General features: G+C 42.7%; 1 protein-coding gene across 3 annotated transcripts in view; it reads right to left on the reverse strand.

Annotated features, from left to right (window-relative positions):
- Nucleotides 1-3,158: 3,158 nt before the first annotated feature.
- The window catches only part of LOC122774202 (cortexin-3), a 35,549-nt gene continuing 21,976 nt past the window's right edge, over nt 3,159-16,731 (reverse strand). Inside the window, exons 1-2 of one of the 3 annotated variants that reach the window (XM_044033279.1) lie at nt 12,823-12,849; nt 3,159-4,972 (exon numbers count right to left, since the gene is read on the reverse strand). In XM_044033279.1, the coding sequence (XP_043889214.1) occupies nt 4,647-4,898 (252 nt within the window). In that variant the 5' untranslated portion in view covers nt 4,899-4,972; nt 12,823-12,849 and the 3' untranslated portion in view covers nt 3,159-4,646. Of the gene's footprint in view, nt 4,973-12,620; nt 12,850-16,731 lie in introns of those variants that run through there. The other 2 variants (XM_044033276.1, XM_044033278.1) reach the window with 2 other exon arrangements.

Here is a 16,731-nt window from a genome sequence, read left to right on the forward strand (position 1 = left end):
AATTAACTGAAGGCTGAGGAGTGAAACGGGGCATCTGGGGTGGGAATAAATCCCGCATTCTCTGTCTGAATTTGACAGCACGGCGGAGAATAATAATAATTCAATTATCAGAGTCTTTTCTTTAATATGAGTCATGTTGCATAAAGCATGACAGTGATATTGATCCACAATACTTAATGTTCCCTGCCACTGGGTCTTGCTGTGTAAGGGCATGTTTAGATTGGATTACGGTCATTGTTTGGCACGAGCTAATGAGATTTCAGAGTCAGAAAATGATAGCTTTCATAGCAAAATGATTTGTTTCTATTTCGGGTGTCGCTCAAAACGATCAGAATCTCAAAAGCGCCTGGGTGACATGGACACGCGTAGACAGCAAATCTCATATTTGGAGTTTTTCAGAGTGGGGGGAATGATAGCTCTTAAGATGCCTTTCCCTTTCATTTTGTAATTTCTGTGAGCAGGTGTCACTGTTTTCTGATGATAAATATTCATACTCTCATTACTTCTCAGATGTCTTGTCGACATCCCAGCAGGTTGTCGTCGGTGCTCGCAGCAGCTTGTGTAACAAACGGGCTTCTACCCGCTGCCAGTGAACACTGTGTGAGAGCAGCTCTCTCTGTGCGAACAAATCACGTACGAATGGCTCTGCTTTCAGACCGAAGCTGTAATGAGCCGAGGATTGCAGGCACGTCGCTGGTTTGACTCCTGAAAATAAGCAAATCGGTGCAAGGGCTTTGGCTTGTCTGTTACATGTTAATCCAAGAGGCGCAGACTTCACATTTCTCCTCAGAGGGATCAGCTCACATTTTATCCTGGAGAAAAAAAGAAAAAAACAACTGCCTGTGTGAGGTATAAGCAGGATTATTAAGTAACACACAAGAAGAAGAAGAAGAAAAAGTTATTTTATCCATGTCCTACATCAGTGTGAGGAATGATGCAGGCATTTCAGGAAGGTTGACTGCATATCAACATATTCAGTGTCAGCGAAAGATTGTTATTCCGCGAGGCTTCCTGGAGGGTCTCGGCTCAAAGAGCAGCCGGCGCCTGGAGCCAGGAGACAAGTGTGTGCGTGTGTGTGTGTGTGTGTGTGTGTAGTCAGACGAAGTGTCTGGGTTCATAGAAAACCAATCCAGACACCTGCTGGCTACCACTGCCAGCTGCTGATAAAACGGGAAAAGAATATGTTGGGCCTCCGGCTCATACTGCCTTGAAAAGGGCACGATGACAAAAAAAAAAAATGGTTTCCTCGTTTATTTTATTTCATTATTGTGAGTGTGTGTGTGAGAGCGCGAGAGAGAGTGTTTGTCCTTAACACCTGACACTTTTACCTCCTAGTGAATAGAGCTAATCAGATAAAACACAATTTAAAAGAAGTGGTGCACTGTGATCATTTTCTTTTTTTATTTGGAAAAAAAAAAAGGACGGCTTCAGGCAAAAAACAGATTAAAAGGAAAGACAGGAAGGAGCTGCTTGAGCAACCGACCCACGACATCAGGATTAAAGCACTTCACCATTTATCATGCACGGAGAGGATACTCTGCAGGAAACACATGCAAAATCGAAGAAAAAAAACCAAAAACAAAACAAGAATAAAACACCACCGCAGCACAACATCGCAACATTTGCGATAGTAAGGAGAAGGCCACAGCAGACCACAAGAACATCACATGTCGTCGGAAGGGTCATAGTTCACTTCCTGTCCAGGCAGGAAATGGATTAGGGAATAATCTTTTTCTTCTTCTTCTTCTTCTTCTTTTTCTTATCAGCAAGTTGTATGACATCGCCATGAAGTGCAAAGACACCGTCGCGTCAGCGAAATCGTTGATTTCCAGTGTCTCCGCCCCCTATGATACTGTAAACAATCTACACTATAAGGCGCACAGTTGAAAAGTTGCCCAACGAAAGAGCCGCAACATCAGTAAAGGGTTTGATGTGAAGACGCGTCGCCGTCTTCACCACCAACTCTCTGCAGGTCTGGCATACCAACTGTCAATATACCAACTGCAGGCAGTAAAATGCTGTTTAAGTTTAATACACACGGAAATTAAAAAATACGTTCGTAAATAAAACTACATTTAAAGACAAAAAAAACTAAATGTGAATCCGTTGTCTTTCTTTTTCCTAAAACATCAATCTAAACATTTGTTTTTCTTCAAATTAGGCACAGGGTACAACACAGTAAACCTTTTTTTTTCTTTGACACCTTTTGGTTGCTGACATCTAAAGACGCTGACACTGAACGCCCCGGCATATGATTGAAAGGACACGTTTTTTTGTTCTTTTTTGTTTTGTTTTTACAACACATGTTAGTTACTCACTGCTGGCATCTACTGTATCCGCCTGGCCACTCTGAAAACATTAAAGGGAAAACTTCCACCATAGTAGGCTTCTTTATGAATATTTGACCAGGAGGTTATGTGTTTGACCTGCATCCATCTGTTGGTTTGTTTTATTGATCGTTGGAGGGATTATTGGAAAAATACAACACTTTGTTGAGGGATGGAAATAAGGGCCATTAAAGAACCCATACATTTTGGAGAAGATCAGGGTAAGCGAACCGATCCAGGAGTTTTATTTGACTGAATCAAAAGCGTGATTTTTACTCTGTTGCCCGACAGAAATTGACAGAAGAAAGTGTTGCTCAAAACTTTCCTCCCAGAAGTTCTTGCGTCATGGACACTCTTCATTCTCTTCTTCCATGTCAGATTATCAATCACAGTGGCACGGATTCTTTCCTTGTCTTGTTCGGGGAATGGCAACACGACAAGTGTGACCCCGACCCCAATCATTGTTCACGACACTGTGCAAGTTCATAGGTCAATCATGGCTGCCGAAGAGTTGTGGGGGACGCTCGCGGACGTGTCGCGGTAGCCCCTTGAGGAGACGTCAAAGAGGCGGAGGTACTGCTGCCAAAGCACTCCTCTTCCTCCTTGCCATGTTTATCTTATCATACACCGCGTCAGAGCTCTCTGTTATACCTGATTGGTCATTGTCCAGGAGTGCGACATAGGAGATTCTAACATGGTAGACTTCTTGTGGGGTGGGGGTGTCGCGGAGCATCCCAGATATGTTACACTCCACGTTCATCCTTCCCGATGTTCATAATCGGATCTGTCCTGGGAGAGGGATCCCTCCTCTGTGGCTCTTCCTGAGGTTTCTTCCAGTTTTTGTGGAGTTTTTCCTTACTCGATGTGAGGGTCTAAGGATAGAGGCTGTACTGACAGTAAAGCCCTTTACTGTCAAATTGTGTTTGTGATGTCAGGCTATATAAATAAAATTGACTTGACTCGACTTGACTGCAAATGTGTCAGTCACGACCGAATCGCTTGACAATTGGCTTGAGTTCATGTAGTCTGATCCCGGTGGACTACCACGTAACCTAACGCTTGGTGGTGGGCATCCATGATGGTGTTGGAGGTAGCAGACCAGTGTCTGTCATGACTGCTATGTAGCAAGTGTTGCTAATTTTGCTATGATATGACGTCTGCCATGTTGGGTTCACTTCAAAAATTCAGCAACAGGGGAGAACAACCTTGTCCGAGAGCAACGATTGGGCTGTGTAGTGTTTGGGCTGAGCGCAAAAAGTGAAATTTGATTGGCTCGTTCAAGATTTGCACAAGACGTTCAGAGAGTTGCACACAACTGCCACATGCAACGCAAGCAAAGCGATGCTGTGGACCCAAAATGCAGTTTGGCAATGCCTAAAGGCCCCTTCATTCAAAGTGAATGAGGAGCATTTCAGTTGACACCTCCACTGCGTATGTGTGAGTCAACCATTAAGGGGCCAGTTACAGGGGAGTGTAAGCACCTTGAAGATCAACGGAACGTTTTGCAGACTCATATAGTGAAGTTCTGTTGAGCAACAGAGTATAAATCAGGCCTAAGGAGATTGTTTGGGCCTTGGTGGAGGTATGAGCGCTGCTTAGTGCCATTCTTGTTTAACCTGCTTTTTTACGACCTTGACCCGACTGTTCTTCATGTTTTTACCTACAAACCTCTGCGGTAACAACCACCAAAGAATATCATACAAAGACATAAGGCATGAAATTCCTCTTCGGCTGAATCTCATCAGTCATATAAAGTCTTTTGGACCTCAACTTAAGACAACATATGCTGAAAGCAAAGGACTGTTTTCTATCTGTTACTCTATTGAACACTGATTGTCTACATTATCAATAAAAATCTAAGCACGTAAACGTGGAAGGATGTAAACACTGTTTCAGATCATTAAAAGACACTCAACCCTGTGTGAGATGTGAGTTTTCACACATGAGATGCGGGAGGAACGAGGTAGTCCACAACAGAACTGATGTTAGGGGAGGGGGGGTCATGGGTGAACCTCACAAGGCTCTGGTGCATCACTCGGACCGAAATCGATGGTAGTATGATCAATAATCTTCATAGCATAGTTGGTGGTTGTCTTGTTGAAATCGGATGATTTGGCAGGGAGAAGCTGTTGAACTCTGGCTGGCACCGACATCGACGACAACTCGCCGTCGACATCCATTTTTCCAGTCTGAACATTCAGAAGATTTTCTGAAAGACGTCCTCCGGGTGAATCAGCAGTCATTTCTTCTGAGGGCCAGAGTGCTCTTCCAGCATCAAACAGTCTTGTTTTATGTGATCTTCTTCACGTTCGATTACCCTCAGACGATGCGGTAATCAAACGTGTCCTTCTCGGTGTGGTCAGTCCAGTTGGATGAGGGCATGCTGCGGTAGGGGTCCAGCAGGATGCGGAAACAGCGCACGATGAGCAGGGCCAGGAAGATGAAGAGCAGCAGCACGAAGACGAAGGCGGCCTTCTGCTCCAGCGTCAGGTAGGAAGGCACGTGATGGCCGCCCCCTGACGAGGACAGCGTGCTGCTGAAGAGGCCCTCAGCCATCCTGGGCACATCCATGCTTGATCGTCTCGGCTCCAGCTCTTTGTCGGTTGCTGAAAGTTTAAGGTGAAGATGGGCTCAGAGACGAGGACCTGTGTGAGAATCCAAACAGACGGATTATAGCTCGTGTCCTGTGGCTGGAAAGCAAACCAATAAATCAGCCTCGGAACAGAAGGCAAGAACAAAACAAAATGTGTCAAGCCAGAGAAAACGCAGCTAGCGGATCCATTTATTTTTGGATCTCCAGGCAAAAAGCCCGCTGAGAGAGAACAGAAGGCTCGAGGGACAGTTTTGGCCTGGAGTTCCAGCAACAGCTCCGTGGTTTGAAATGCCACGTCGGAGCTTTAGTCATAGAACATTTATTGGAGTCACCTCTCTGGAGGAAAACAAATCATACTTCATTTCGCTGTTTTGAAATCACGAATCCTTTCTCTCATGAGCTTTGAACATTGTTGTGCATGAAGTGAAAGGTTATTCCTGTCTCTACAGGTTTCATGAAGGAGGCAGTGATGGGAGGAAAAAAAATGGAAAACGTGACAAACATATAAAATCAATGTGGTGAAAGGTTGTATTTTAATAAACAGACTAATGAGTTGTCATTGCAATCACATTCTCTTTACCAACTGCCCAAATCTCTGCCTTGAAGTTTGAAAATGCCCCTCTGGGTTTGTCACAAAGTAAAAAAACAACTGTTTTTCCAAAAGATAAATTGTTAAACGGTTACAATTGCACATTTTATAGGTGATCACAGTAAAACATAATCACAATCATGACTGCACATTTTAACAAGGAATCACTCCAAGAGCCAGTTTCCGTGTGTCTGTGAAAAGAGCCAATTTTGGATACAGTGGCATTTCACAGGCCTTGGGGAGCTCAGGTTTCCGGCCCTGAAATCTCTGGTATGTGGCTGATCAAACAAACTGAGGAGTCTCTGCTGTTGTGGACTAATAAAATCAGGTGTTCACAGGGGAACCCAGCACCTTCAGCTTACGGCCCCAGGCAACTGCTTGCTCTGCGTATACGCCTCAGCAAGCGTATTCTTAAGTAAATTAACTTAGGTGTGATCATATTTTGTATATTTTTCTTGTTGTCAACCGTATTCCATTAAAAGACCAAAAATCAACAACTGTATTGATCATTGTGACGTATTTTATGGGCGGCCAAAACACCAAAATCCTTTATGGAAACGACTAAAACCACCATAATTAGGCCCACTGTTTCATTGGGTGAGATGTTCCTTCATCACCATGACAACACACACACACATAGTGGAGTCCTGCTGCCATAGATACTCGCTGGAGCTGCATTTGTGTGCATCCGTCCACCACTACACACAGTTGATAACAAATGCTGTAATTACCCCAGTTTAAGGAATGTTTGCTAAAAACAGCAATGCCCAGCTGCTTTGGGTAATTACCGGCTCTGCAGTGGGATAAATATCGTTGGCGCTTAAAACCCATCAACAAGCTGCTGGAGTTGGAAAGTATTAAGCGACAATCTGAGGCGGGAATCATACTTTCCAAATCCTTAGAGATTAGCGTGACGTAAACACCTTCATCCCCTACATTTTCGGTCGTTAGTTATCATAGATCATCGTCGTCTTCAGCTGTTAGCTGTGGGCAACTGGACTGTCAGATGTCCAGGCTTCTTCGGTTCTTCAACTTAGGTCCAGTTGCCGACAGCTAACTAGTGAAGATGACTATGACCTGCAAGAATCCTCACAGCTGTGCTGTGGAATACATAGTGGAATGTGAAGATTTGAAGAAGCCTCTTGGGCGAGAGGTGAAATGTCTTCAAGGTAACTCAAGCAATTCCAGTTGCCTGCAGCCAGAGCTGTTTCTAGTGTCTCCGGGGGCCCCTCTTTGAACCGTCACAGCCACCACTGCCCAATCTACCCCACCCCCAACAGACATGTATTGACCTCATAGATCTGCAATCTTGACAGCCCCCTTTGGGTTGAACCCCGATATTGCGTTTACAAACTACCATGGTGTCATTTCTGTGGCGTAGGCCTGGAGCGGTTCACAAAATCATGTCTCCGTAGATGGCGAACATATTCGAGGTGTTGCACAGTTTTATCCACCAATTTTTACTGCCGTCATCGTTGGTAACGCAAAATCCGAAATACTCCCACACAGGAGAACGAAACAATACTGCTGGTGCATCATCTACCTACGGCCTACCTCCTGTGTCTTCTCTCGCCATTTCTACAACTGACCACTCGACACTCAAAAACAAAAAATCTTTCCTGGGTTACTGGTGCGAGGCGTAAGGCCAATTTGTACTCCATTTTCGTCCTTGTCTGCCTCTGTGTGCGTCTTTATCATTGGGGAGGAGTTATATTATCAGTTGTTGGCTGTATCAGTTGTCCGTTGGAGGCCCCCCTCTCAATTTGGGGCACTAGGTAATTTCCATGTTGCCTACCTCATTGCCACAAAACAAACTTCTGTTTTTAACCTCAGTTTGACTGGCACTATGTGGTTTTGGCAACCCCAAGTTCACAGGCCTCACCTGCAACTAGACTCCGATTTGGATGATACTAGCTGTCACTCACACAGGTGTCCACTTCTACTAAGTATTTTCCTCTTAATGGGAACAACATTTACAAAACTGACATCATAGTCTATCAAAGGAGAACTGAGACTGGCAAGTGAAAGCATTTTCTCCTCGGGAAAAACGTTTAAAGACATTTCAAATCAAGTGAGAATTAGAATCGAACGTTTCCATAGACCCTCAGTGGCTAGCAGTGGCTAACTGCTACTTCCTGGTGCTAAGTCAGTTTTTATACATAGTCTATAGGAGCTTTCTCCTGACACAGAATACAGAGAGTATGTATGGTGGGGCCCCAACATGTCAGTACAACACCAGACTTGTCTTTTAATCCAGCCGCAACACAAAGCAAACCCAAAGCCCGGGTAGAAACAAAAAACAATCATAGAGTCAGAAAAGTGGCAGATTGTTTTTGCCCCAGAGCATCTGGGCAGGTTAATCCATCATGAGGTAGCCACGTGTTCCACCTTCATGCTCGACAGTGGTTGCAACAGATTGGACAAAATGTGTCCAGTTCACAAGACTTGATTTAAAGACGCAGTAGGCAATATATTTTTGGCTTTAATGATCAATAATTCCATTATAATCTTTCAGCATATTTGTAAATAAAGTGATCAGGGAGAGGGCTTTAAAACCCTCTTCTCCTGTAGACCAGTGCATCCCAAAGAGTGGGTCGGGTCTCACAGATTGGTCACGGGAGATTTGCTTTGGGTCCCCAAACAAATTTGCAGACTAAACTTTTTTACTTAAGAGTTACTTAATTCGCTGATTTATATTGAGATTTGCAGCCTTGCAAATTTGACAAATCAGAGCAAGAGCGAGGGAGAGGGCGCCTCCTGTTGGTTGTTCTCCTCATCAGCTGCTTGTGTGTTGCATACAGAGGAAAAGAAACCTAAAAACATGAAAAGAATCTAAAAGAAAGTCGGACAATAAACAAACTAAAAACATGCGGGGGATATGGGCGGAGCTTTTAGGAGAGGGAGGTCCTCTCCTGCGTATGAAGCACAATGAGGAGCTAATGACAAAGAGCCAACAATCAGCTATGATTTAGCAATCGTTCGTCCTACACATCGAAGCTTTTGTTTTTGTACCAAGTACCACCTGACTTCATCTTCCTCCTCTTCTTCACATTGTGAAATCAGATTAAGATGGAGCGAGAGATAAAGTGACTCTTATTTTTTATATATACACAATAGAACAGTATTTCTGGGCTCATGTAACACTGGTGGTACACGTACCACAGTTTGAGAACCATGGGGGTTGAAAGGTAGGTTAAGTTTGATTGATTTAGGATTAGCTGACAGCAGGTTAGGTTAGTTAGTTAGCGCCTCAAAGAGAATGAAAAACTTGGGAGTTTTCTCTGTGGATCATTTCTGGATCAGTTTTGAATTTGGTGATGTTTCATTTGTCTGATTTAAATTCATTATTCAAAACCTAGCCGCAGGACTGCTCCCCATTTGATGTTGTTTCTCCTGCTGAGCAAATTATGACTGAATGTTTGCCGCAAAAATCCATCTCCCACTCCGTGTTCCCCTCCCTCTGCAGGAGGAGCGCTGCCGTGCCGTCGCAAATCATTTTTTTATGAAATCAGTGAATCCTCAGGGAAATGTCTCATATTTATTTAAAGGTTGGTTCAACATTCCCATTGTTTTCGGGGGACATAACTAACAGCAGTCAGATACATTATCTGAGCCTATTACTCACAGGCCTGACGTCTCCACCCCCTGTCTCAGGGATTACGTTGTCATTGATCATTTCTGCAAACCACAAACAGGAGCGAGCTCACATTTCTGAACCAAAAATGACTTATGTACATGTCAACACGTGCACATCAGTGCTTTAACAGCTCGTGCCACGTCTGGGGCTGAAATGAGGCTGATGAAAAGCATCCCTGGTTAGAGTGAGGCACCAAATGTCACCAGGTTAAGGCTGCGAAAAAAGAAAATAAACATCCTTTTCCTCAAAAAACCCTGCAACAAATCTCCTTCTCACTGATCTCAGCTTTTGTTTTTTCGCCAACTCAGGCTGTGCCTCTTCTCAGGTCTAACGATTCCATTAAATTACAATTATCCTGTCGACGGTTTGGTTTGATTGCATTTAAAAATGCATCACGACGCCTTGCATCGCCACTTTTCTGTATTAGATTACATAACTTTATTTACAACTGAAACTCAACTCTTTTCTCCTCCAAATCAAAACGAACGCAGTCTGCAGTCGAGCCGCTGTTTGGAGCAACGTCACATTTTCTACATTTGATCAATTACGCTCGATTATTATCGATCGCATCGATCAAAACTGCATTGAAATGCATCTGGAACAGCAGTCCTGCAACGGTTTTGCATCAAACCGAAAACTATGTCATTCTAAACATGAATCTGAACACAACTGTATTCAAAATCAACGAAAATTAAGAGAATTATATATGAATTATAATTCAGGAGGGTTGTTTGTATTTGAAAAGGGTATAGAGAGAACACTAATGTTAAATATAGACTTGTTTCGGTGCCTTAAAATGTCAAAACAAATCATTAAGGATTGTCATTTAAATTAAGAGAATATGAGTTAAGTGTTATTGTGTATTGTTGTTGTTCTGTTTGCTGCTTTTTATCATTCAAAGTTTGGTTTTGTGGTTATTGTTGCTGAGTTATTGTCCAGGTTAGGCCTTGAAATGTATGTTGAAAAAAAATGTCTTCAAGAAAATGTTTACAAGAGACAAAAACAAGTGGAAATAAAAATGTATTCATCACTCATTATTCATTATTCATGCTTTGCATAAAAGTAATAATAAAAAAGCATGTCTCACAGGGGAAACCCCGGCTGGGCGTCGGTCCCTGTTGGTTTGTTTGTCATTTTCAAAAAACAAGTTATGCTTCAGTTCAACTTGTGTCGTTAATTCATAAGAAAAGCAGAGTTTTTTCCTCCTTTACATTCATCTTCCCTTGAACCACATCGACCCAAAAGGTCCGAAACCATTTATCTAAATCAGTTTGTCTGGAAGTTCAGGTTGAGGTGAGGGCTTTTTAAAATGTGCAAGCAGTCACAGACGGATGAAAGGTCAGCGCTGAAGCTGAGAGCAGAGTCAAAGTTAAACACTTTTTGAATGTTGTTGTTGTTGCTGTTGCTGCTTTGCTGCTGCGTCAGCACAAAAACACAGTGTCTGCTGAATAACTTGAGCTTTAAAGGCTTGCACTGCACTCATTTTCTGATCAGATTGTCAGATTAACACTCCAATCGCTCAGAAATATATGCATTTTAAACTAAACTGGAAGAGACGTGCTCAGAGAGACATGATGGCTCTCAGAAATATACATATTATCTTAAAAAAAAAAAAGATCTCAGGAGACGGAGGACTTGAGCCGAGTCTGGCTGATCAGCGGCCTGTAATCCATCACACTTAAATACTCTAAAAATGATATTTCACAGCAGTGATTCATTCCCTCGTGGTGGGGGGAAGAAAAATGTATAAGGCATAGGTTTTTTCTTCTTCTCTCTGTTAAACCCATCAGCGTTTTACTGTCAAACCATCATCTCATGGTCTTCTCGTCCTCCAACACAGCGAGGTCACAGAGTATTAGCACTCGGGGGCAGAATCCACTCACTCTGCTGCACGTTTGCAGGTTACATAATAATATTCTTCAAAAGACCTCCTTCATCATGTGCACACGTTACATCTTAACATTTAAGCCTCACGACGACGACTTCAGAGGGAGTGATGCTACATTTATGATCTGCTTCTAAACTTGGAGTCAGGGTTTAAGGGGAATAAAAAAGGACAACAATAATAATAATCACACAGTGAAGCTGTGATATAATAGACAGAGAGTAAAAAAACGAGTGAAAAGTTAAGTTATTTCCGTGCAGGTGTACAAATATAAACCATCAGGGGCATGGTTGCCGTGGTGACAGGGGATGAAAACAGCAAAGAAGCACAAAGACTAAACTGTGACAAGTGAAAAAAAGAATCTAAAATGAAATCTGCCAAATCCTTTAAGAGTCTTAGCAACAATTAAAGACTGAGCACAGGCTGACTGAGTGTGACGGGGTTCCTTAATTAACTTCATTATGGGATAGGGGATGTTGGCTTTAGCTGCATTTTTTTTAATATATATAATAACCTGTTTAATATTTTTTTTTTTTTAATGATATATAGTGCTAACGTTTGCAGTGAGAGCGTCGGTAAAACACACTGGATCATTTTAGGAGGCCCTGCTGTATTTATACTATATTAAAATCAATCAATTGATCAATAAATCAATAATTTATGGGACAATGATGTTAAAAATGTGATTTTTTTGGGGTCCTTTTCTGGCATAAACACTGGGGTTAAGGTTAGACATTAAGGAAGAAAAGTGTGTGTCTGTGTGCGCGTGAGAGAGAAATGTTGCTGTGTCAGTTTTCAGACATTTCATTATCACAAACATCCTTCAGCCTACAATGTCATTTTAAAATGGCCTCGACTGAGTTGCAACACTTTTCATCTTAAATTTCAGCCGTGTCATATGAGGAGTTTTCAACTTTGAACTTTGTCGTTATAATTTCATTTTATTTAGTTGTATAATTCCAAATCAGTCGACTGTGTGCTGCATTTTAGGACACACTGTACTGATCTCAGTGGGCTTTTTGTTGTTTTTAAATCACGCTTTTACTGTTTCTGTTGTATTTTAATGTCAATGTTCAAAATCTAATGTCTCTGCTGTGCATTTTCTAATTTGATTTACCCTGTGCAACAAACTTACCTCCGCAAATTGCATTTACATCAAACATCATGACACAATAATCTTCTTCCCAAGCATTTAGATGATTTTGGGATTGTATTTTTTTACACTATAATTGCCTCATCGGTATAATTTTTTTTTTTTTGCCTGAACCGTTGAAATTTCACGCTGAATGGAAGAATCGGCAGCAGCTCAACGCGAGAAATTACACTAACAACTCAATGCGTCGCCATTTAAATTAATCTCCGTGTATACATATACATATATAGCCTCTTAATGTCTTTGTTTTTGTTAGTTTGAGGAGTAAATGAAGGCTCCGCTGGAGACACGTGGAGGAATCAATGTTTCCAGTCTCCACCCTCACAGCTGGAAACCAGCCGCTCTTAAATGACAGTGAAAAGCCTAATAACAATAATATTCATGATGATGATGATGATGGTGGTGGTGATGAAGGTGAGGGGTTCACTCCTCTAACCTGTTGGTATCAGAAGGGCAGCTCAGCTCGGGGATCTCCGTCAGCCCCGGTTCTCCATTCCGATGGATGGCGAAAACAACTTAACGCAGCGGCAGAGAACAGACGCGTGCGTCTTTCACTGGCTCCTCACAGAGAAACACAAAAGCCTCGCAGCAGCAGCAGCAGATGCAGTTTGTGTCTGTGTTGACTGAGCCAGACTCACCTCACTCTTCTCCGCTGCTGCTTCTGCTCCTCTCTTCCCTCTCTCTGGGTGTATTTCCCCCCCTCTCTCTTCTCTCCTCCTCCTCCTCCTCGTCGTCCTGACGCGCCGCTCATCCCCGCAGACATGAAGGCAGGGACGTAGTGCTACCCCGTCGCCACTGGCAACCTGTTGCCATAGCAATCCTCCAGGTAGGGGCTACATCTATACTGCATGTGCTCCTCCAAGCGGATGAGGAGGAGAAGGTGTGGCCCCTCATGTGAAATCTGCAACTTCGGCCGGTGATCACAAACAAGACACAAAAAGATGTCATCACTCAGCAGAGGTGGACTGATTCAGGTGTTTCTGCAGCCAATTATCGCCTTTAAACCCGACCATCTGATAAAATGATTCACTTCTTCTCTACCGGTCATGGTACCTGCTTTTTCATCCATCCCCCCATCCAGGGCTGGTGGTGCCAATCCCAGCTGACATGGGGCAAAAGGCAGGGTACGGGTACACTCTGGACAGGTCACCGGTCCATCACAGGGACAACACACAGTGTCCATTCAACCTCTCCGTGTGTTTGGACATGTGGGAGGAGACATGCACACGGAGGGAGAACATGCAACATGCCACTGGGATGCAAACCAGCAACCAACCTTCACTGCTTTTCTCGGTGATCCGCATATTTGATTTGTCTATCAATACTCTGGACCGACACTATAACCTGTGGCAGTGCACAATTTAGAGCAGGGGTGTCAAACGTACGGCCTGCGGGGCAGAACCAGTCCACCAGAGGGTCCAGTCAGGCCACGCAGGATGAATTTGTTATCTAATCGTAATGTGAAATACTATATTTTTCACTTCCAGATATCTGTGACTAGATGGTTGTGCCTTTATAGATACAGAGCGATGTGTGAATGGTGAATTTAGGCATAATATTGTTGAAATTGCACTTAAAAATGTCATGTTTTGTAAAAAGAGACTTCATTAAATGTAAAACAAAGGGTTTTTGTTGTTCCCATACCCATTCACACACAACATGGAATTACTGTAAGTTACCACATTGATGTGTAGACGGAGTGGAGCCTGGGAATCAAATTCCCAACCTTCCAATTGGATGACAACTCGCTCTACCACTGAACCACCCTCACCCTGTCATCACAACGTGACGCACAATCTGTTTTGTTTTCTTTAATTGAAACTACAGCAGCGTTTAGATCACACGGAAACGTGATCCGCGCTGCACACAGGAAGTGACTCATTTCATGTCAGGACAGAAGGAGGCAGTGGCGACATTGACGGTAAAGCAAAATATAAAAGTTTAAGAAGTGAATTCTGCCGCTCAAAACGTCCTCGAGAACATCCATTCTTGTCCCCCACCCGCCCCTGTGCTGCCTCTGTACATGCGCAAACGCTCCCTCAGTCAGGTCTGATAGTTTTGCTTGACAGATGAAGAACGCCGCTTGCATCAAAAGTTACACACTGCAGCTTTAACTTGAATAAGAACACTAAACTCTTTGAATAGAAAGTTTCAAAAGTATAAATTTGAACAGTTTCTCAGACACAAGGTTCTACATCATTAGGACAAGGTTCTGGTCTCCATGAGGACTACTGGTCCTGACGAGGCCAGTGTTTTTAAACACAACCAGCAGTGAGATTTCTACAGATAAAAAATCCCCTCTGAGCTCTTAGAGAATATGAGTGTCCATGAAGAGGTCACACAGTGACTCTGGAGAGCTGTCAGTCTTCAAACATCCAAACGCAGCTCAGCATCTCCATCCGGTGGAGATCAGGCAGGACTGCAGGTGACGGCACGCAGATGAATCAAACTCATATAAATGATTCTCCATCTTAACAAAAGAATTATAAGTGGGATAACGTCTGTTTAAGGCTTCAAGCTGCGGCTGTGCTGAACCTTTGTTGTTATTCCTCTGCCTCTATTTGGTCTTTGAGAATGGAAACAATGTGAGATTATTTAGAAGCTGCCTGTTTTCAGACGGCCCTCTGACCTGAGGGAGCGTTTGTGTGTATACACCGGCGGCGGTGCTTTAACTGCAGAACCACTGAGGTTTTGAGGAGTAGAATTCACTCCTTCCCGTTTGCAGTTGTCTCATTTTACGAGAGCAACGTCAGAGTCTGACCGATCACTTCCTGTGTGCAGCGCAGAAATCTATATAAGATCTAAACCCCATTGTCGTGAGAAATAAAGATACCCTTTCTAGAAAACTCATTTCAACAGTTACTTCAGATTATAAATTCTGTTTCTTCTAGATTAAACAGTGACACCGTCATGAAAATCATCACACTTTATGACTCCGTCTCCTCCTGCAGGTTTGTGGCTAAAAAAAAAAAAGAGATGGAACTAACGTTAAAGTTGGCACAAAGCATGGAAATATTTAAAAAATATACACATAAAAACCACACACTGCACATGACAAGGTTATGAAAGACTGTGTGTGAGTGTGTCGCTGATTGGACGGGGCAGTAGAGTGGAGGCGTCTGATTGGTTGGTGCTGCAGCTGTGTCAGTCTCTCTCTGCCACGAGCTCTCGCCTCTGAAGAGAAACATCAGAGAAGCGTGAGACTCTACTTTTACACATGTTAAAGCACATCGACACTGACTGACAACAAACACAGCAACTCCTTCATTTCACCCTTGAATGTTTTATACAAAAAAGTGAAAATCATTTCCAGGTTTGACGAAACACTGATCAACATTTTTTTAAGGTTTGCTGATATTTTATGGACAAATGATTAATCGAGAAAATAATCAACAGATTAATTGATTATGAAAATAATCGTTAGTTGCAGATCTAATTTAGACAAAGGGATATTTGAGTGGAATAAACATTTAAAACATGATCTAATTGGACTGTGGTAATAAACCAGAGTTGAACCCCCCCACATAGAAATGCCCTCCATCAATCTGGGATCCCAACATGTGACCCTCTTGCTGTGAGGCAACACTGCTCACTAAGCTCGTCACGTGTGGCTCAGTGCTGTCCATGGTGCTGAACTGGATGCCGGCTGAGATGTTAAGGTCATTGATGTTTATCTAAAGTATTTAGACGAGGGGGAGGGGCGTCAAAGTTCAATGACCTGAGGGCCAATGAGTGTCTAGTCTGGTCAATTTAAAATAAATGTATTTATACCAAACACACACACTTACACGTATAGCTTATGTGTATATACACTTCATGTTTCAAAGGTTAACTCCACAAAAATACTACTTTGTCTGCCTTCACTTGATTACTCAATCACTCGATTATTAATTGATTACTAAATTAATCGCCCTCTATTTTGATAATCGATTGAAGAAGTGTTTTCTGATTTTCCAGCTTCTTAAATATGAATAATTTCTGGTTTCTTTGCTCTGTGTAACAAGGAAATCTTTAAAACTGAATCATTTTAGGTTGTGGACAACATTTTCTGACATCAAATCACAGATTAATCATTAGTTGGATCCCTTAAATATACATACTAAGTGGCGGGATGCATTGTAATTAATTGGGCGGGGCCACCAGTTTGTCACCTCTGTTGTCGAAGATTTACAGCCAGTGTATCCATGTACCTCTGCAGCTGGAACTACTAATTACATACTAACTAATACTAACTACACACCTAAAAAACAATCAGATTGCTGGATTTCAGCATATGTATTTTTTACATATTTTTTTTATTGAAGGAGAAAGGTTCCGGATTATTCTGAAAGTGGAGAAAAAGAGGATTTCAGGGCCCGACTCAGACACAGTGACAGATTTATGAGGAGGGAATACAGGGTCATGTTCAGGTTCAGGGAGAAAACTACTTCAGGCTCAGATAGTGAGACCAATTTAGAGCGAGATTCAGGACAGTACACAGAGACACGTTCAGGTTCACAGACAAAAACAAGTTCAGGCTCAGACAGTGAAACGGCTCTGGGCGCAGG

Source organism: Solea senegalensis, linkage group LG9, assembly GCF_019176455.1.
Source record: "Solea senegalensis isolate Sse05_10M linkage group LG9, IFAPA_SoseM_1, whole genome shotgun sequence".
In the NCBI taxonomy this organism is placed as follows: Eukaryota; Metazoa; Chordata; class Actinopteri; order Pleuronectiformes; family Soleidae; genus Solea; species Solea senegalensis.